Source organism: Molossus molossus, unplaced genomic scaffold (genome assembly GCF_014108415.1).
Source record: "Molossus molossus isolate mMolMol1 unplaced genomic scaffold, mMolMol1.p scaffold_m16_p_2, whole genome shotgun sequence".
NCBI lineage: Eukaryota > Metazoa > Chordata > Mammalia > Chiroptera > Molossidae > Molossus > Molossus molossus.
Window position 1 is genome coordinate 96,253,898 of NW_023425355.1, and position 22,498 is coordinate 96,276,395.

The 22,498-nt window shown below is 35.9% G+C and overlaps 1 protein-coding gene across 3 annotated transcripts in view; it reads right to left on the minus strand.

Moving 5' to 3' along the window:
• Window positions 1-7,969: 7,969 nt before the first annotated feature.
• KLF8 (Kruppel like factor 8) overlaps window positions 7,970-22,498 on the minus strand; it is a 153,211-nt gene continuing 138,682 nt past the window's right edge. For all 3 annotated transcript variants that reach the window (XM_036270924.1, XM_036270926.1, XM_036270925.1), the window contains 3 exons: window positions 19,590-19,692; window positions 18,794-18,933; window positions 7,970-9,846 (listed from right to left, as the gene is read on the minus strand). In XM_036270924.1, coding sequence (XP_036126817.1) covers window positions 9,665-9,846; window positions 18,794-18,933; window positions 19,590-19,692 — 425 coding nt within the window. In that variant the 3' untranslated portion in view covers window positions 7,970-9,664. The remainder of the gene's footprint in view (window positions 9,847-18,793; window positions 18,934-19,589; window positions 19,693-22,498) is intronic.

Here is a 22,498-nt window from a genome sequence, read left to right on the forward strand (position 1 = left end):
ACCATCTATAGATTTAATGCAACCCACATCAAGATTTCAATGGCATATTTTACAGAAGTAGAAAAACAATTCTAAAACTTATATGAAACCGCAAAAGACACTGAATAGCCAAAAGAATCCTGAGGAAAAAAGAACAAAGCTGGAGGTATCACATTTTCAGATTTCAATCTAAATTATAAAGCTGTAGTAATCAAAACAGTATGATCTAGCATAAAACAAGATACATAGACCAATGGAACAGAATTTGGAGCCTAAAAATAAACACAGGCACATATAGTCAACTAATATTTGACAAAGGAGCCAAGAATACTCAGTAGAAAAAAGGCAGTCTTCAGAAATGGTGCTGGGAAAATTAGATATTCACATGCAAAAAAATAAAACTAGATCCTTATTTTATAATACTCACAAATATTAACCCAAATTGGAATAAAGACTTACATGTAAGATCAGAAACCATAAAACTCCTAGAAGAAAACAAAGGGAAAAAAGCTCCACAATATAGGCCTTGGAAATGATTTTGAATATGATACCTAAAGTACAAGCAACAAAATAAAAAATAAACAAATGGAAGTACATCAAACTAAAATGCTTCTGCACTGCAAAAGAAATAATCAACAAAATGTAAAGGCAACCAACAAAATGGGAGAATAAATTTGCAGACCATATGTTTGATAAAGGGCTATTATCTAAAATATATAAGGAGCTCATACAACTCAATAGCAAAAAGAAAAAAATACGATTAAAAAAATGGGCAGAGGATATAAGTAGACATTTCCCCAAAGAAGACATAAAAAATGGCCAACAAGTACATGAAAATGTGCTCAACAGCACTATCATTCAGGAAATGCAAATCAAAACCATAATGAGATATTACCTCAAGCCTATTAGAGTGGCTATAATCAAGAAAAGTCAAGAGGTAACAAATGCTGATATGGATGTGGAGAAAAAGGAACCCTGGTGCACCGTTGGTGGGAATATAAATTGGTACAGCTTCCTAGATAACAAATGGAGTTTCCTAAGAAAATTAAAAGTAGTATTACCATATGATACAATGCCACTTCTGAAAGAGATGAATTCACTCTTTTGAAGAGATATGGGCACCACATATTTATTTCAGCATTATTCACAGTAGCCAATATATATATTCCAATATCAACCATCAAAAAGGAAATCCTGCCATTTACAACAAGGTGGATGGATCTTGTGGGTGACTGCTTAGTGAAATAATTCAGACAGAGAAAGACAACTACTGTATGATCTAACTTATAAGTGGAATCTAAAAATATCAAACTCAAGGAAATAGAGAGTAGAATTGTATTTGCCAACGTTAAGTGGTGGAAGAAATGGAGAGGTGTTAGTCAAAGGAGTAAAAACTTTTAGTTATAAGATGAACAAATTCAGGAGATCTAATGTACGGTGTGGTGGTGACTATAATTAACAATACTGTATTGTATACTTGAAAGTTAATATGAAAACAGAGCTTTAATGTTCTCACCATAACAACAAAATGGTAATTACATGAGGTGAAGAATGTGTTAACTAACTTAATTGTAAATACTTCACAATATGCACATATCAAATCATCACAATGTACAACTTAAACTTACACGATATTAATCAATTATAAATCAATAAAACTGGTAGAAAATATAATTTGGAGAAAATGCTGAGGAAAAATATCCAGGCTACTAATGGAATTAAAACAAGATATCAAGATATTCAGCGTGAGGAGCCAAGCCATGAGGCCAGTTTTCCATACAGCCCTTGCCTCATGAGAAGGGTGAAAAACCTGTATTCTAGGCCACTCACACCCAGTTATTCTGGCTTGTTATGATCTTTTGGCCAAGAAGAAATGATTCTTTGCCTTGGTTTCACCCGGATATGCATTTCCCCTTGCTGACTTACTTTAATTCTTTTCAAAATGTACCTAGTCCCATTCTCACCTATCCCCACTCATTCTCTGCCCAGTGACTCTACCTAATCTGATAAATGAATCAAAGTAATGTATTTGTGGGTGCTCAAATATTAATTTATGTCCTAACTCTCCCAAATAACTCCTTTGATTTTTTTAAATAAAACAATTCAGAAGAGAGGTGCTTTTATATTCATTGTTCCCTTGACCATATTTTCTGTCAGCTCTACCAGTTGTTTCCCTCCTGTATTCTCACAGACTTATTTTAAACCTTCAAACTCAGGTCCATTTCTCTCAATACAAAGGCACAGTAGTCTAGTTGGTATAAATTCTTCCAAAATAATATGATTTGAAGATCATTCCATGTAAATTAATATAGATCTGCCTCATTCCTGTTAACTGCTGTATTGTATTCCACAGAAAAGCTTATACCATAATTTATTGTCATTCCCTATTGATAGACATTTAGGTTGTCTATAATTTTTCATGACTATAATCAATTCTGAAATGAATGTTTTTATTGCAGATTCATCAGCCTCTCTATATATGAGAGTTCCTCTACTGTATACACCAAAAAGTAAAATTTCTGGGATAACAGGATATATGGTCTTTTAGGTCATAATAAACACAGGAAAATTTCCCTCCAATATGACTACCACTTTTTATCTCCAACCAGTAGTGTATTAAAATTGCCCCTTTCCATATATTCTGCCAACACTTGGTCTTATAAAACTTGTAATATTTGCCATTCAAATGAGTGAAAAATAGTTCTCACTTGAATTTTATTTTCATTATTAGTAGTGAGATTGAACATCTTTTTATATGCTTATTGACTATATATAATCTATCTGTAAGTTATTAATTTTTATTCATTTTCTTTTTTATTATTTGTGTGATTTCTTTATACGAATCCTGTTATATATGTGGCTGTCTTTTAACGTTTTATGGTATCTTATATTGTGCATATATTTTTGATTTTCAGAAATATTGAACATATATCTATCATGACTCTTAAGACACTACCAAATTTCTTTTCATTCTGGTATACCTCATTAGGAAGTGAATTTCTTGAGAGTAGCTGTGTTCTATTCATTTCCATAGCAGCCAGCAAAGAGTCTGAATTATTGGTAGCTTTTCAGTTAATATTTGTAGCATCAAGTGGATGATGCTTTGAACCCAAAGGGATGACAATGACTTTAGAATAAAGAAATGAGTGAAGAAATATTAGTGGGAAACCTGTAGGCTTTAAGACTGCTTGTTATGTATCATTTGTAATATAAAAAAAAAAAATCCCTTTCTGGCAGCCCTAGGAACAGTCACTCTTCAAAATGTCTTTCTAGATCTTGTTCTCAATGTTTTTCACAGTATTTCCCTTTCTACTTTTCTCCCAGTGTCTCTATGAAAGACAAAGCTTCCCAAAGCAGAATCTTGGAATAAGACAGCTTCCCACATCCCCACTGAAGGCTGGCATTTATACTGAAGTACCTTTGGAGTTTAAAGTTGTCCCTTTATCTTCCTCTCCCACAGTCCTTCTTAGAAAAAAACAAACAAAATTGTGGGGAGAATAGGGATGGGCAGAAAAAGCTAGCCAACTGAATCAGTATTCGCACAAACTCTTGTGGAGGAAATGTGAAAAAGGAGCACACAGTCTTCATGAAACCCTCCTCTGGGATATTTCTAATTAGATTACCAAGAACAGGGAGGTCCTCATGTGCTTAAACAGTGAAATTATTGTTTAAGACAGACCAGCTTCCTTTCTTGCCCCATGCTAATATATAAGTTTCATCAGAACTGTACCCAGCTAAGGGGGAAAAAAGCTGTTTACTCATGCCATGCCATGTGGAGGAAACATCAAATAGAGACAAAGTCAAAATAATATCCATGGTATCTGAAGTTTAAAATATTTTATTAATAAAAAAGTACAATAATCAAACAGAAGATTGCTTAGTACCCAAGCACACACCCTTCCTGGATGCCACAGAGGGAGAGTCTCATTAGGTTAGAACAGAGTAACCTCTAAAGTGGCCATGCTAACTGAGGAAACTTTTGAGTATTTCCAGGTGCACAACAGACTTGTATATAACAGATTGTTCATTATCCTAGCCTCAAAGCCATATCTCTGGAGCAAGAACTAGTATAAAATAGAGAAAAAATGTGGTGCTTCTCTAAAGCACTGAAATAATGAGGCACAAACATAAGAGTTATAGAGACTAAAGCTTATATACTGTTTTGTAATTTCTTTAAACAAACTAACAATGACAAAAAAAATTCAGTCAGTCCCTTCACTGTGGGCTCCTTTCCCCAACACACACACACCAAAAGTTTCTGGGGACTGCTCTCTTGCTGTAACCTCCTGCTAAAAAGCAGGGATGGACAATACTAGGGATTCTCTTCTTTTATTCAGAAATACAATAAAAACAGCACTGCATACAACATAGTTAAAAAGTAATGTCCCCCACAACTACTGACCCTAGGAAACATCTAATGGAAGAGAAAGAGAGCTTCTTAACAATTAACAAAATAATATCTCTCTCCCTGCCCTCAATCCACCATCAGAAAAGGAAATGGAAGGCGAAACCAGAGTTTGATAATCAAAGAAATATCCTGCCACTGGTATAAATTATAACCTCTCCCATCCTACTCCTACTGCAACCATCCTACCCCACTTCCCTCCTACCTATACTGCTCAGGGTACAGTGAGGAAAAAGAAAAATGTAAATGTCTGAAGGGCTCTGAGAAACTGCCTTTGTGCTTCTGACAGGGTGACATGTAATATGGTCCAGGCAGAGCAAGGAAAGGAGAAGAATGCAGTTTTTGAAGCAATAGATTTTGCCTACCTATCCCTGTAGGCCCTAATATACTTTGAGTCTGGAAACAGATGAGAGTCCTATAGTTAGTAACAGATAATGTAGGAAAAGTAAGAGTAGGAGAAGAAATAATATTGCTTCCACTGACCACTCTTCAATTATCCTTTTTACTGACTCAAATTTAGCTCTGTATCACCCAGAAAGCCAAATCCTCTCCCTTTTCTAGGGTAAATATAGGATACTATAATTATCATCATAGTGATGATCATAATACTTTTTTATTCATTTAAAGATCTCCCATCATTGTTGCCAACATCCAATAAGAATCCTCACAACATTCCTGTGAGGTAGATATTTGATCCCCATTTTACAGATGGGTTAACTGAGGCACAGAGAGGTGATGTGACTTGCCTAAGGTCAACCAAGTGAGAGATGGGAAAATATGAAAGAGAGGTAACTTAGGATAGCACCCTTAATGTCAGACAGCCAGATTTCCCAGTGAGAAAGGATCATGCTACATTTTACTTTAAATTGGGCACATCCACTTTCTTCTGTGTCCATCTCTGTGTGTAGATATTAGCACACTATGGGAGATCAATAATTTCCCTAGGCTTATTCAAAATTAGCTCAATTCCCAATGGCTTGGTTCTTGAGGAAACATTTTGGGGACAGAATAGATGCCTAAATTCCTTTAACCAAGATCATAGAAATCCCTAATTCCTAAATTTTGCAGATCACTTAGTTTCAAAGAGCTGTTGGAGTTTTTTAAAATGTTACTATCATACACCTAAGCATTATGTTCTAGTTGTTATCCACAGTGTGCAGATTAACAATTCAGATACTGCTATACATTTATACTAGAATTGCACAATTTAGGTAAACAGATGTCAGAGTATGGGAGACAGGTTTCTTACTGTTTAAGTGGGAGGTTACAGAAAAGCAAAGGAAAAGGCTAGAATAATACATTTGGTGATGGATTAGTGTTGGCGACATCAGTATGAACTCACATTTAGCTTAATAAAGATATGGAAGATTGCATATAGAAATATTTGTAGATATGTGTACATATACATGAGTTAGTGTACATATACATTTTTTTCTTGCTTTGTCAGCTGAGGTGGCCTAGAAGTAACAATACCCCAGTAGCCATAAGCATACTTAATGCCTAGATCTTGGTTTCTAGAACTATTCTCCACTAAAAGGAATCAGGGCTCCTAAAAGAAATGGCTGATTATAGGAGTGGGCCAAGAAATATACAAGATGACCCTGGAGCATCTTGTTGTGCCAGCAAATAAGTATATGCTAATATATATATATATATATATATATATATATATATATATATATATATATATATATATATGATGGGGGTATGTCAAAGGTCTTGGGAGTCAACCCAAAAAAAGCATCAAATGGCCAAAGCTAGAACAATTTGAGCATACAAAATAAAGTTTTATTGAATTATAACCCAAAGTATAAAGTAAATCTGAGTCCATACTGATACAAGTAAATGATTGCATAAATAAATATAGGGAGAAGAGTCAAATCTCCCCTGCAGAATTCCAAATAATCTTTTGTAGATTCTAACACTCAAAGATGTGGTGTACAGCTCTCCATTCCTAAGTGTAGCTGCATATAATGACATCCTTCCAAAGAATACAATGGAATATGAGGGAGAGAGTACAGAAGAGAAAGCTGACAAACACTATCTCAGCCAGGTGATCAAGGTTAACATCAAGGATTAAGTCATGTTAATACGATGAGATGAAAATAGCAGTTTACCTCTATGGTCTTCCTCCTTAAAACCCATAACTTCAGTTTAATCATGAGAAAAATATAAGACAAATTTTAATTGAGGGACATACTCCTCAAAACTGTCAAGGTCATAAGAAAAAAAAGAAAATCTGAGAAACTGCCACAATCAAGAGGAGCCCAAGAAGATAAGACTACTAAATATGATGTGTGGTATCTTGAATGGGATGCTGGAACAACAATGACAACAAATAAGATATTAGGTAAAAATTAAGAAAATGTGAATAAAGTTAGAACTTTTAATTAATAATGTATCAATATTATGTCATTAATTATAATAAATGTGCCATACTAATGAAATATGTTAATAATAGGAAAAACTGGATGTGTAGAGTATAGGGAAACTCTCTGTAGAATCTTCACAATTTTCCTGTAAATCTACAACTGTTCTAAAATAAACATTTTATTTAAAATGAAGTTACCCTCACAAACCTTTCTGTCTTACCCAATATTCATTCCACCTAATTTAACCAACCCATTCACGTTCTTCAGTTTTTCCTGAATTTTCCTATTATAATCATCAATAGTTATATTCAACTGACAATTATCTATAGATAGAGGGACTCCACTACAACAAATCCCAGGATATTATCCAACCCCATTGAACAAGGCTACTAAAGAGCTACAGTTCCTTTTCATCTCACTGTCTATTTAACAAAATTCTATGTGCTTTTGGTGCAGTACTGTATTGTACTATATTTAACCCCCTGAATGGTATGAAGTACTCCTAATAAATGTTGACACATTTGTTAAAGAATATGTAATGATTAAAATGATTTTATTATTTGAAGGGGACAATTAATAAAGTAGTAACAAAGTCCCTCATTACTTTGCAGGAAAAAAATTGAATAAAGGCTTAGGAGTGTCAAGGATACCAATACTGGAATTCTAATCCGATCATCCTGGTTAGTACAATAGTATGTTTGATAGCCTTTATTTATTAATAGATTATATGTTCCAATGCAAAAGGACCTGAGGTCTAAGGGGCAGAAGACAGTTATGGACTCTGAAAAAAGGAGTCTCAGAATCCAAACTCTGGAGAAAATGGGCAGGTCCTTGGACTCTACTGTGAAATACCATATCAACTACTCAATTATAAGCTTAAGCCAATATGTATGATGGTAGTCCAGCTTTAACAATCTATGTCAGATCTACATAAAAGTTCTCTTTCAGTCTACAATGTGGAACTTACACACCAAAAGTCAGAAGAAAGTCTATATCAAAAAAAACAATGAGAAGAGTAAAATTCCACATATCATTTTGAATAATACAGGCAGGTCTTGAATTTATAAAGGTTTATGATCTGGACATTGTATATTTAAATGAGGTAAATCAATTCTGAAATATTACAGAAAGCATTAGAAGAGAAAAATCTTGTACCTAATGTTATATATCCATGACCACAGGCACACTTTACTTATTATTTAATCAACTGAGTAGTCTAAAGTTTTCTGGAACACAACATATAGAATTGGACAAATACTGCAACCAATCATGTAAAGTTTTCTTTAATTCGGTTTAATAATGTGATCCCTGGGAGAATGGGTGCACAGGTCTATAAGGCCTCAAGGAAACATCTGGGAAAAGAATCTGACCCGTATTTGTCTCATCTGTAAAATATGAATGATGGGTAGGACTAGATGGTTAATAGGATCCCTTACTGGTGCTAGAATTCTATGATTTATTCAGAATGGATAAACCTTGGGAGGTAGTAACCTAAAATATTTAAGCAGGGACTGGTTGAATATCTGCCAAGGAAAAGGGGTTCCATATGAATACAACCTTTAGGAGAGAGGCTGAGTCCAAAGTTAAGTGATGCAAACTTCCTCTCCCCGCAGAGAGGAAATATGACATGTGGAGGTAGATCTGAGGTCCAGAGCCTAGAACACAGGGTTTTATATCTCAGAGACTATTATGAAACAGTCAGATCTGGTAACCAAATGTGTATATTATGCAACATGCTGTAAAGGCTAAAAGAAATGGCATAGGTGCTCTCACAGCAGTTGCAGAACATCCTATTGCTTTCTGTATTTCAGTTATCACTAAAAGCCTCTTATTCCAATTGAAACACAGGAATGCATGCTAATAATGCCATGGAATGAACAAATATTTTTCTTACAACCCCTTACCTTTCTATAACATGGCCCCAGTGTATGATTTTTCATCATGCATTATACTCATAATAGTTGCTTTATGTAAACAAAATAATAGACAGTACAGTGCAGCCCTCAAGACACTGTCTCAACAGGCTGCCATTTTAATGAGGTTTATGATTACAGCACTTTTAGTATCATATCCAAGTGGAAGTTCCCCTCTATTTGATTTCAAGATTATCTTGGTTCTGATTCTTCCTGTCATGGTCCAACATACTCTCCTGAAACACTTTTCACCCTACTGGCATGTCAATGTGTGCTTTGAATAGTTGTCCTAACTAATATTTAACCTAACAAAGAATGTGATTGTGCTGTAAAATTTTTAATCTTGAATGAGGAAAAGAAGAAAGAAGGTGAAGGAGATGGACAAGAAGATCCCTTCATTTCCTTTGATGGACCTAAGAAGCAGAAGTGCCCGCACTGTGTGAAAACCAAACTGTAAGAACAATTAGGATTGGATTTACAAAACCTTTGAGTTTTGTACAGACTCAGTTTATTCACTGAGAATGTGTCCTATGCTCAGGACCCAAATCCCTTCTACCAACAAACTATACTGTTATGCCCGCTTCTGTCTAGGAACTTGAAAATAAGTCATTTTAAAACACTACCAACCACTTTTAAGTACTGATTCAAAAAATATGGATAAGAATTCTAGGGGAAAAAAAAGAAAAAAAGCAGCATATGTTTGTTCACAGCCTTGAGTTGGATTCCTGTTTTGTTATTGTAGGAAAAATGTCCCATCTCTGACCAGGGGGGCCACACTTTTTATTCAACCTATGCTGAGGAGAGGTGAAGATGGAATATGAGGAGCCACCATGGGAAATCAGATATCTTTTCCTCCAGTCTCATCAACCTGGCTCAGTGAGCTGCTCCAACCCATCCCAGAGGCAAGCTGAAGTCAAAGAAGAAAAGATGGTCATGACCTCAGCACATACACAGGAATGAGACCATTGCAGCTCTTCTAGTGAGGACTGTGGAGCTCACATGGTGTCATGGCGCCGGCGATGCAGGGACAGGTGGTCAGAGCGAGAAAAGCTACGGTTGCAGTCTGTGCACCGGAAAGGCTTGATGCCTGTGTGCTTGCGGAAATGGCGGGTAAGCTCATCTGAGCGAGCAAATTTCCAGGAGCAGCCATCCCAGGTGCATTTATAAGGCTTCTCTCCTAAAAAGGGAGGATGAAAAACAAGTGGCGTCAGAGAAGACATGTTTGGATACTGAAAAAAATAACAGAGTACATAACCTTTTATCAAGGCTTTGGTCAAAAGGTGAGATAATCACTTTAAAGACATGCTCTCCTTCACCTTTACAGAAGTGCTGAAAAGAAGCTAAGACGGTAGAGTGGAAAACACATAGGCACTGGCTCAAACAGGCCTTTGCTTGAATCCTGGCTCTACTACATACTATCTGTATGACCTTAAATAATTAACTTCTATCTAGCTGGGTCTCTGTTTAATCACCTCTAAAGGTGTATAAAATATTTCACAGTGTTGTTTGACACATTTTCTTTTCTGATCACAGCTAGTAAATGATGAACCTGGGATCTAAAGCGAGGTCTTTGACACTTTACCCTGTACCACACTGTAGCAACCACATCCTCTCCTCTAATACTTCCCAACAAATAGTCTAACATAGAGACCTACAGAGAGAAAGAATATGTGATTCATTAAACTGAGCCCTCAGCTCAGTCTAGAGGCCTTCTTCTGTGTAAGGTCAGACATTAAATGGCACAGAATGGGATGAGGAGAAGCATCAAGTCAAACTTTTAAAAATAGTCCATGCTCAGTATCTGCAGGTTGCATCTGGGTTATATATGGAATATGTATGCTGTGGATAAAAAGCTAAAAGAAAAAACTATAACATATATTAACACAAGATGATCCCATTAGGGTGTATAGATCACACAGCACATATTTAAATACTCAGAATAAAGGCAATATCAATATACTTAAATTAAATTATGAGAGAAATTATTAACAGTTAGTAAATATCTGGAAAGTGGGGTTGAAAATTATGAGAAGAGGACTTTCTCTTTTTACTTTTCACTTTTCTGTATCATTTGAATGTTTTAAAAATCATGATATTGTATCCTATAATAAAATTTGTATTTCTTTTGTTTTCAATCTATTTTAATTATAGTTAACATACAACACTGTATTAATTTCATGAGTACAACACAATAATTAGACATTTATATACCTTATGAAGTGATCAGCATGATAAGTCCAGTTACCAGCTGAACCCATACATAGCTATTTATATTATTCACTATATTCCTTATGCTGGACATTATATCCCCATGACATATTATTTTTTTGATCTCTGAACTTTTTTTTAAATTAATTAATTTATTTTTGTTACAGATGTTTCTCCTTTTCCCCCCACTGATTCCCCCCCTCCCTCCCCGCCCTCTCCCCAGCTTTGTTGTCCATGTCCCTTGTTCATGCATACATGCATATAAGTTCTGTGGTTTATCTCCCCCCACCCCCTCTTCTGGGGATAGTCAGTCTGTACCCCACTTCCACGTCTCTGGGCCTACCCCATTCCTCAGACTGTTATGTTTATTATATTCCACAAATAAGTGTTCTCTGAACTTTTTATTGGCCTCCTGCCTCACCAAGGGATACCCCACTTATGCTGTCTTTAATGCCTCAGAACTTTGGTGTCATTGACCTCAAACACCATTTTGCTGTCCACAATCCTATGAATGATGGTCTTTTGGATGGATTGTATAGAGTGGCTGTCAATAATATTATAATAACAATGTATGGTAGCATGTGGCTACTAAACTTTACATGGGGACCATTCATAAACTATATAAATGTCTAACCACTATGCTGTTCACCTGAAACTAATATAATATTGAATGTCAACTATAATTGACAAATAAAATTTAAAAAGGGAAAGGAGAATACAGTCAATAATATTGGGATAAGTTTGCACAGTGTGCAGTGTGATCACCTCATTAATTCTAGTAATCATGAATGAGAGAAGAGAATTATAATGGATGCTTCAGATATAAAATGTATCATAAGGGATAACTAAGAACAATTATATGCCCACAAACTAGATAACTTAGAAGATATGGATAAATTCCTAGAAACATACAACCTACCAAAACTGAATTTAAAAAAAAAAAAAAAAAAAAAAGGAAGCCTGAACAGACCAGCAACAAATAAGGAGACTAAATCAGTAATCAAAAATCTCTCAACAAAGAAAATCCCATGACCAGAAGGCTTCATGGGTGAATTCTACCAAGCATTTAAAGAAAAATTCATATTGTCCGGCCGGTGTGGCTCAGTGGTAGAGCGCTGACCCATGCACCAAAAGGTTGCTGGTTCGATTCCCAGTTAGAACACAAGCACAGGTTGTGGGCTCGATCCCCTTGGGGGGGCATGCAGGAGGCAGCCAACTGATGTTCTCTTTCATTGATGTTTCTATCTCTCTCTCTCTCTCTCTCTCCCTTCCTCTCTCTCTAAAATCAATAAAGAAAAAAAAGTAAAGAAGAATTCATATCAATTTTTTCTCTTTCTTTCTATCTTTATTGTTGAGAGTATTATAGATGCCCCCCTTTCCTCCCTTACCCCCCACCACCACCTAGTTCACGCCCCATCCCAGGCCTTCACCATCCTATTGTCTGGGTCCATGGGCAATGCATATATGCATATAAATTCTTTGGTTAATCTCTTCCTGCCCCAGATAAGCAAGAGCCAACTGCATATGCTCAGCTTCATTAATCATCAGGGAAATTCAAATTCAAATGCAAACCACAATGAGATATCACCTCACATCTGTTAGAATGGCTATTATTAGAAAGACAAAAATGAGACATGTTGGAGAAAATCTGGAGCAAAGGGAATCCTTGTAAACTATTGGTGGGAATGCAAATTGGTACAGCCACTATGAAAAACAGTATGAAGTTTCCTCAAAAAAATTAAACATAAAACTACCATATAATCTAGCAATCCCACATCTGGGTATATCCAAAAGAAATAAAATCAGTATCTCAAAGAAATATATGTATTCCCTCCCATGTTCATTACAGCATTATTCACAAAGCCAAAATATGGAAACAACCTAAGTGTCTGTTGATGGATGAATGCATATAAAGATGGGATATGTGTGTGTGTGTATAATGAAGTATTATTCAGCCTTAAAAAATAAGGAAATCTTGCCATTTGTAACAACATGGATGAACCTACAGAACATTATGCTAAGTGAAGTAACCAGATTCATAAAGACAAATACTGTGTGATCTCATGTAGTATGTAGAAAATAACAATGTCAAACACATTGAAACAGAATATAGAATGGTAGTTACCAGAAGCTGGAGCTGGGGTACATGGAGATGCTGGTAAGGGGGTACAGACAAAAAAAAGTCCTAGGGATCTATTTTTTTACAAGAAAAATAAGTTCTAGGGTTCTAATATAAAACAATGTTACTGTAGTTAATGATATTGTACCATAATACTTGAAATTTTCTGTAAGAGTGGAATCCAGGTGTTCTCACGCACAAAAAAAGGTAATTATGTGAGGTGATGGATATGTTAATTAGCTTGATTATGGTGACTATTTCACAATGTATACATACATCAAATCACTAACTTTTACATCTTAAATATATACAAATTTAATGGTCAACTATACATTTGAGGGGAAAGAATAAATTAAGACAAAAAGCTTAAGGAGATGGCAGTAAGACTGGAATTGTAAAAACATTAGTAATAGCTAACATTTAGTGAGTATTTACTATATGCCAGATATTATACTAAGTGTTTTTTGTTTTGTTTTTTTGCACCATTAATATTCCCACATAAGGAAACTGAGGGAAAAAAATGTGAAGTATCTTTTAGATAATGAGGGGAAGAATGTGATGTCAAATCCAGACAGTGTAGTTTCACAATATATGTTCCTGGCAATTATGTCTACATCCTTAATAAAAGAGCCATTTAAAGAAAGAATTAATAGAACTTTAGAAACAAATATTAAGGGCATAAGAGAATGTTAATAATCAATTATAAATTTTGAGTGTGTGTGAATGAGTGATGCCATTATTAAAAACTGGTGTTTGAGAGTATGTTTAAGAGCAATTGTTGTATCTGTATTTTCTGCTTCATATGATTGTCTGCTCAGAGGATATGAACAGTTTCACTGCATGCTAGAAGAAAGATCCAGATAGACAAGAGCCTCATGAATCTCTGCTGAGAGAATATCTACCAAAGACAGGATAGATATCATTGTTTGGGACCCCTTGAAATAAATCCCAATCTTTGGAGGGCAGTGAAGCAGGCAGATCTGCAGCTACCTGAGTTCCAAAGAACCTGTGGAGTACCAGCAATAGAGAAAAGTATATCTAGGCTGCATACCAAGTGTGATTCCAGGGTGCTTTCCCCACTTACTAAATGTATGATCATTGGCAAATGCTCTATCTCTGTAAGTAGAACCTCCAAAACAAAAATATGAGAGTTATTAATGTCCCCTCAATCATTAGTACACTTCCTTCTCTCTACATCCACTATCAACATCTTAGCTAGTTTCTCATAATTTTTTGCGCAGCCTCTTAAGTGATCTTACTCCTTTCCGTCTTGCACTTCAAACTTCCACCACCAACCACAGCATTTAATACGTCCAAGCAGTGCTGGACCTCTGTTAGTTATTAGAACAAGACAAGCTTATTCCTATCTCCCAGCTTTTGTACTCTGTCTAGAAAGAACAACACTTTCCTTAACCTTTTGGCATAGTTGGATCCTCATATTAACTATGTTGCTTAATGTAAGAGCCTTGTTTAGGTACTGATTTAAGCATTTATTAGACAATTGGGGAAATTTGATGATAAGGAATTTTTAGGTTCCTTTCTTTGAGTACTTTAAATATCTCCTGCCATTCCCTTCATGCTTATTTTAAATGCCTGTGCCTTTTAAAGATACATTTTTAAGTATTTATGACAAAGTTAATACGATGTCTGAAATTTGCTTCAAAATAATTGTGTGTAATGGGGGAGTTGGTAGGGGTGAAAAATAAACAAAATTGGCCAAATAGTGAAATAATTATTGAAGTTAGGTGAGGGATACATGAGATTCCAGTAAACTATTCTACCTTTGCATGTTGAAGTATATATTTAAACCTGAATATCTATCTATCTATCTATCTATCTATCTATCTATCTATCTATCTATCTATCTATCTATCTAATGTCTGGATCACTACAGTAGCCTCTTAAATGGTCTTCTCCTTTCCACTCTTGCACCTCAATGTTTCTACCACCAATCACTGTACATTTCTGTCAGTTATTAGAATAAGGTAAGCTTATTCCAATCTCACATCTTCAACTATATACATATATAGTCAGTAGAATAAGACTCCATCCAATAATTGAACATCAATAAATAAGAAGAGGGTCATGGGAATGTTGAGACAATGCAGCCTGGAAATCAGTAACCTGTTCATAACCTCAGGGCACTGCAACTAGGACTCTGGATCCTTTTAAACAAATCCTAACGTGATAAATGTAACACAGTATTCTGTTGCCAAGAAAAGAGGGTCCCTTTCTTATCCAGGATGTCTAAGTCTCAATTCTGAGCTGGAGATGACTTGGGTGGAGGAGTTTTCAAGGCAGAGGGTATAACTTATGACTAGCAAGCTATCTCTGGCAAATAGGCAGGTTTGTTTGAATGTATGGTGTTATATAAAATATTTGGTTAGATGCCAACATTCAAAATCTAGGACATTTCACATAAAAGTCTTGATTTTTCTGCTTTTCTTTAAAATTTAGGAAATTTGGTAATTTTTTTATTACTTTAAAATTTAACACTTTCATGTAATCAGATACACCATAATCAAAGTGAAAACCAATACCACCAACAAAACAAGCTGCCGACTTATCTGCAATGCATACAAGTGAGAGAGGATTAGTATCTAGTAAATATAAAAATTCCTCCAAATCAATGTTTTTTATTTTTTGTTTAATTTAATTTATTTATTTTTGTTACGGACGTTTCTCCTTTTTCCCCCATTGACACTCTCCTCCCATTCCCACCACCCTCTAGCATTGTTGTCTGTGTCCACTAGTTATGCTTATATGCATAAGTTTTTTGGCTTATCTTTTTCCTTCCAACCCCCCCCACCTCCCTCCTCTGAAGTTTGTCAGTCTCTATGTCTGTGGGTCTATTTTGTTCATCACCTTATTTTGTTCATTATATTCCACAAATAGGTGAGATCATGTGATACTTGTCTTTCTCTGATTGGCTTATTTCACTTAGCATAATACAAATCAATGTTTTTTAATTGCAGAAAGAACAACTGAATCTTTATTGAGTATATGTACTCATTCAAAGAAACAAATAAAACTGACAGTCTAATAAGTGTCTCTCATTGTTCCTGATAAAATAAATGTTATTAATACAGGTTTTACTCCTGCCTCCATGGTTCAAAGTATTTTCTCTGAATGTTTGGTAAAACTTGCCTGTACTAGATTTAACAAATATATTTGGCAATGTAGCAGGATACAAAATTAATATCTGAAAACTGATGCCATTTTTATACACCAATAATGAATGCTCAGAAAGAGAAACTAAAAATAACAATCTCATTTATCACTGCAACGACAATAACAAAAAATAATATAACTAGGGATAAACTTAAAGAAGGTAAAAGACCTGTACTCAGAAAACTACAGGACATTGAAAAAAGAAATAAAGAAAGATCTACAAAAGTGGAAGCATATACCATGTTCATGTATTGGAAGAATTAACATCATTACAATGTCCATACTACCCAAAGCACTCTATAGATTCAATGTGATTCCCATATAAAATACCATTGGCATTTTTCACAGATCTGGAATAAATATTCCAAAAGTTTATACGGAACAAAAAATGACCCTGAATAGCGGCAGCAATCTTGAGAAAGAAGAGCAAAGTAGGAGGGATCACAATACCTGATATCAAACTGTATTACAAAGCCACTGTAATCAAAACAGCCTAGTACTGGCACAAGAACAGGCATATAGGTCAATGGAACAGAACAGAGAACCCAGAAATCAACCCACAACATTATGGTCAATTAATATTTGACAAAGGAGGCAAGAGTATACAAAGGAGTAAAGACAGTCTCTTTAATAGATGACATTGAAAAATTAGACAGGTACATGCAAAAAAATGAAACTAAACCACCAATTTACACCATACACAAGAATAAACTCAAAATGGATAAAAGATTTAAATGTAAGTTGCAAAACATAAAAATCCTAGAAGAAAACATAGGCAGTGAAATCTCAGACATCTCACATAGCAAAATTTTCACCAACACATCTCCAAGGGCAAGAGAAACAAAGGAAAAAATAAACAAACAGGACTACATCAAACTAAAAAGCTTCTGTACAGCAAAAGAAACCATCCTGAAAATGCAAAGGGAACCCACTGTATGGAAGAACATATTCACCAATGATACATGTGATGAGTTAATTTCCAAAATATATAAAGTACTCATCCAACTCAATAAGAGAAAGACAATCCAATTAAAAATGGGTGAAATACCTGACCAGACAGTTCTCCAAAGAGGACATACAGATGGCTAAGAAAATATTTTAAAAATGCTCAACGTCACTAATCATCAGAGAGATGCACATTAAAATGACAATGAGATCGCTTACCTCACACCTGCCAGAATGGCTGCCATCAATAAATCATCAAACATCATCAAAAAATCATCAAAATCATAAAAAATCATCAAAAAGGTGTGGTGAGGATGTGGAGAAAAGGTACTCTAGTACACTGCTGGTGGGCATGCAGACTGGTGCAGCTACTGTGGAAAACAATATGGAGTTTCCTCAAAAAATTTACAATGCAGCTGCCTTTTGACCCAGTGATCCCACTTCTGAGACTATATCCTAAGAAAAGCCAAACACCAATCAGAAACAACTTATGCACCCCTATGTTCATAGAAGCACTATTTACAACAGCTAAGATCTGGAAACAGTGCAAGTGCCCATCAGTAGATGAGTGGATAAAAAAGCTGTGGGACATTTACACAATGGAGTACTATGCAGCTGTAAGAAAGAAAGATCATTTATCCTTTGAGACAATATGAATAGACCTGGAGATTATTACACTAAGTGAAATAAGCCAGTCAGAGAAAGATAGATAAATATCACATGATCTCACTTACATGTGGAATCGAATGAACAAAATTAACTGACAAACAATATAGGACCACAGTCATAGAGGTGTGTAACAGACTGACAGATCTGAGAAGAAATTAATCAAAGAACATACACGCATATATGAATAACCCTTGGGCACAGACAATAGTGAGGTGAAGGTCTGGGGTGGGGCAGGAACCGGGTGTAAGGGGTAAAGGGGGGAAATGGGGAACATCTGTAATACTCTCAACAATAAAAAATAAAACACTGGGAGATTGAAAGTGAAAAAAAAATTTTCTCTGTAGTTAGAAAACTAAAGGTAGACAAATTTTATCTCTAAGCAATATTTTGCTTTGGCACCTAGAAAATGGAGTAATTCTTACTTGTAATTAAGTGACAGTTCTCTTCCTGATGGGACAGGTTCCCCCCACCCCCAGTTTGACACAATCCCCACCAGCTCTGCTTTACTTATTTTTCTAATGTGTACCTTTCTCTAATGTGAATAAATGCATGTTATAGGTTGGTGGATGGTGCTGAGCTCCAAATGCTTGCTTTATTTTCAGTTAGTTTAAACTGCCTTTGAGCTTTTCAATACTCATAAAACTTGTGGGGCTCTGGTGACAAGGGAAGTAGTGATGACGTAGCTGCCTTAATTTTTACATAAGTGTTATGACTTCCCAATTAGAAAGATCCACAGGTGATCAATGGGGATGATGACCATTTAGAAGACACCAGGCTTAGTATATTCATAGGCTGGTTTTATAAAAGCTACCTTAGTGTTGGAATAAGGCATAGGCATAAAAGCCACAAATGGAGCCCATGCCCATGAGTAAAAATGGATCAGTCTTTGTTTGAACACTTTCTTCTCTTCCTATCTCTCATAGACTCTGTGTGTGTGTGTGTGTGTGTGTGTGTGTGTGTGTGTGTGTGTGTGTGTGTGTTTGTGTTGAGGGTGGGGTGGAGGTGGGCAGACCTGTATGGATTCTGCGATGGGCTTTCAGGTGAGAGCTTTTGGTGTATACTTTGCTGCATCCTGCAAAGTCACATTGGTGAATCCGTCTTCTCTTCAAGTCAAGGGACTCTTCTCCCTGCATTTGGGTCATCGCTGCTGGTCTGAGGGAAAAAAAAGAAAGAAAAATAGGGCCAAAGAATGATTTTAAAATAGAGGCTAAATAAATGGACATACATACAGTAGGACCACTTCATACATGCATTTAACTTATACACGTTTAACACTATACCCTTAAAAGAAGAAATTATTAACATAGTAAAAGCAAGTCCCTCAACTAGCCCATTCTGCTCAATAAGTGCAGGTTCCAGAAGGTGGCAATGTTTCCTTGTGTGGTTTCTGTTCCCAGAGAGTATGAGCATTTCACTCTAATAAGTCTCATTCTTGTGTTTAAAGAAATATATTTTCATATAACATGGCTGCTAAAACACAAGCCAACTACTTTATTAGTTCCAACACTGGAAGAAAAGGCTTCTTTAAACTTACAGAAAGAAACACTAAGCAACTGTACTTTATAGGAAATTTGAAGATTTTTCAAGGATAAAATTGATGATCTACAGTTAGACCATAACTCTGCCATAATATGTATGTCTATGCACATGTAAGCACACAAACTCATACCTTTGCTGGGAAGGCAGTTTTCCTACATTTTGTTGTCCCCGAATTATTACTATTGTGTCTGAGAACTTGTTCCATTTCTACCACAGACACATACACATACATACAGAAAGGGACCTGAGGTAAAGACAAAAATACTCACTCTTGTTGTAGTCCCTGTAAGGCCAAGGATCCACTCTCATTTGCACTTTCCTCACTGTCACTTGGGATTTCCAGTGGAGACATGGAGGTGGGGTCAACTTTCACTAAAATCAAAGAAAAGGAGCAGTGTGGACTACAAATATATGTGCTTTGTTATCATTTTCAGGATTCCTAGTTTGGCCCACAATGATAAGCAGCAGAAAGAGAAATAAAGAAAAGGCAAAAATGAAAAATGGAAGGCGTGTAGTTGTTAGAAGAGAAGATTTAAAATATTTAGCATACCCAGAAACAGAAATTCATTTGAGGGGAAGATAGTAAGGAACATTCTTGTACCACTAGAATAAGCTTCTGTAGGACAGTGAATGATATAGGATAGTAAGATTCAACTCTATCTCCAGCCCCCAGGTCAGGATCTTAAAAGTCAGGTTCAATGTTTGTTGAATCAAACTCTCCAAACAGTTCCCTGACTATCCTAAGATAGATGCCTAGTCTCAGCCCAGAGGTGATAACACATCCTTTGGCTTTTGTGCTCCTAAATGAAAACAAGCCAATGAGATGAAACACATACCTGGTACCCAATAGGTGTTTGATACACGTTATATCTTTCCCTTTCCCTATGTTGGAAGAAGCCCTCAAATATTTATTATTATCAATTACTTGTGTTTCTGACACCTAACAAAACTCAATCCTGTGGTAAGCAGTCTTTTAGATCTAGTAAAAGCTTCAAAACTTCTATCCAGAAGAAACTTAAGGGTGGTGATGTGGTTGAATGGGGAAGGACCTGGCTAGTGCAGTCATCTCCATACATTGATTATGCATCATTCATGACCCTGGCCAGGTAGCTCAGTTGGTTGGAGCATTGTCCCATATACCAAAAGGTTGCAGGTTTGATTCCCAGTCAAGGCACATACCTAGGTTGTGGGTTTGATCCCTGGTCGGGGGAGTGTACAGGGGGCAACAGATAGATGTCTCTCTCTCACATCAATGTTTCTCTCTCCCTTCCCCTCTCTAAAATCAATAAACATATCCTTGGGTGAGGATTAAAAAATGTTTTAAACATGCATCTTAATATGTATGTGTCTGTCTGCCTGTGGGCGTGTATGATATAAATGTACTAGAATATTGAAATTGTGTGTACATTATTAAAACAAAAAATTAACATGTAAGGGGTGAGAAAATACAAATAGAAATTTTGGTAATTTCTCCTTGTGTTCCAATTTTTTTGTGCACCTCCTTCTACCATTTTGGAGACCACTGGGCTAATGGTCTTAGCTTACCTTGAAACTACATAAAACATTTTTTAAATGTATTATTTATCTAGAATGGCTCCAGTGGACTGATGGATATTATGGTGGAAATCAAAGCCCTTTCAAACTATGCCTAGGTGCTACCACTGTTTTGATATCAGTAAATTCTCACACAAGGAATTTTATTTTTCCATTTTGTTTTTTGTTGGTCTCTCTCCCTATATAAGAATTGATAGCCATATATATATATTTTTTATCCTCACCTCGGGACATTTTTGCATTTATCTTCAGATAGAGCGGGAGGGAGAATGGGAGGAAGAGAGAGAGAGAGAGAGAGAGACCGACATGAGAGAGACACATCGAGTAGTTGCCACCCACAAGACCCCAACCGGGGGCGGGGACAAACTGCAACTGAGGTACATGCCCTTAGCGGGAACTGAACCTGGGACTATCTGGTCTGTGGGCCAATGCTCTAACCGCTGAGCAAACTGGCCAGGGCTTGATAGCCATATTTTAATTAACTCCCTCAGGAGATCTCAAAAACAAGATAGTTATGAATACTTACCATTACCAAAATTAAGTAGTCAATGATGGCATTTTTATTCAAAAGTACACTGCAGAGTCTCAGCAACTTAATACTTAGTATGTTGTTTTTCAGTATCCTACATTTAGTGATAGAACAATCAAAAGGCACTGGATTTCAAAGGTTGAGAACTCTTAGAAAGTTCTTTTTAAATTAAGATTTTAGGCCTCTTTTTTTAAAAAACTATGTTTTTACTGAGATTTAGATAGAGAAGAAGGGAGAGAGAAAGAAAAACATTGAGAGAGAAACATCAGTTGGCTGCTTCCTGTACGCCCCCTACCAGGGATTAAGCCCACAACCCAGGCATGTGTCCTGACTGGGAATCGAACCAGTGATCTTTTGGTGCATAAGATGATGCTCAATCCACTGAACCACACCAGCCAGGCATAAAGTTTATATATTATATATGTGTATATATATATATATATATATATATATATATACACACACACACACACACACACACACATATATATATATATGTGTGTGTGTATATATATATACTGAGCTAAAATCTGGTTCCTAGTCATTTCCACCTACATCTCTTCCCTTTGGTCTTTTTAATTCATACTAAACATTTATCAACTCTTCATTTGACATGGAATTGATCCTTGCATCATCCTAATCTCTCTCCTCTACTTATACTCCAATTTCCCAACATCCTTCCTAAGGCCTAACATCCAAAACTGATTGGAATGCTATAGATGTGATGAAGCTAAATATCTTGAAACATTTCAAGAAGCCATGTACTTTTCTTTGAACATTCTCAATTACAAACTAAAGTGGATATACTTCCAGGTAGGGAACTGGGTAGTTGGTGGACAGTGGTGAAAGGGAGACTTACTTTATACCTTTTTGAATTCTGAACTTATTTTAAAAATTAAACAAAAGAAAACATTACAGCACGTAAACTCTTTCCTAGAAAAATTTTCAAGTTTGTTCATCAAATTATTTGTTTCAAGACAACTATCTACCACCGTGTTAGGTTCTCTGGAGATGCACAAAGGGAAATAAGATACAGTCTTGTCTTTCAGAAATTTATAATTCAGTTAGGAAGAATGCCCATATACTTATGACATA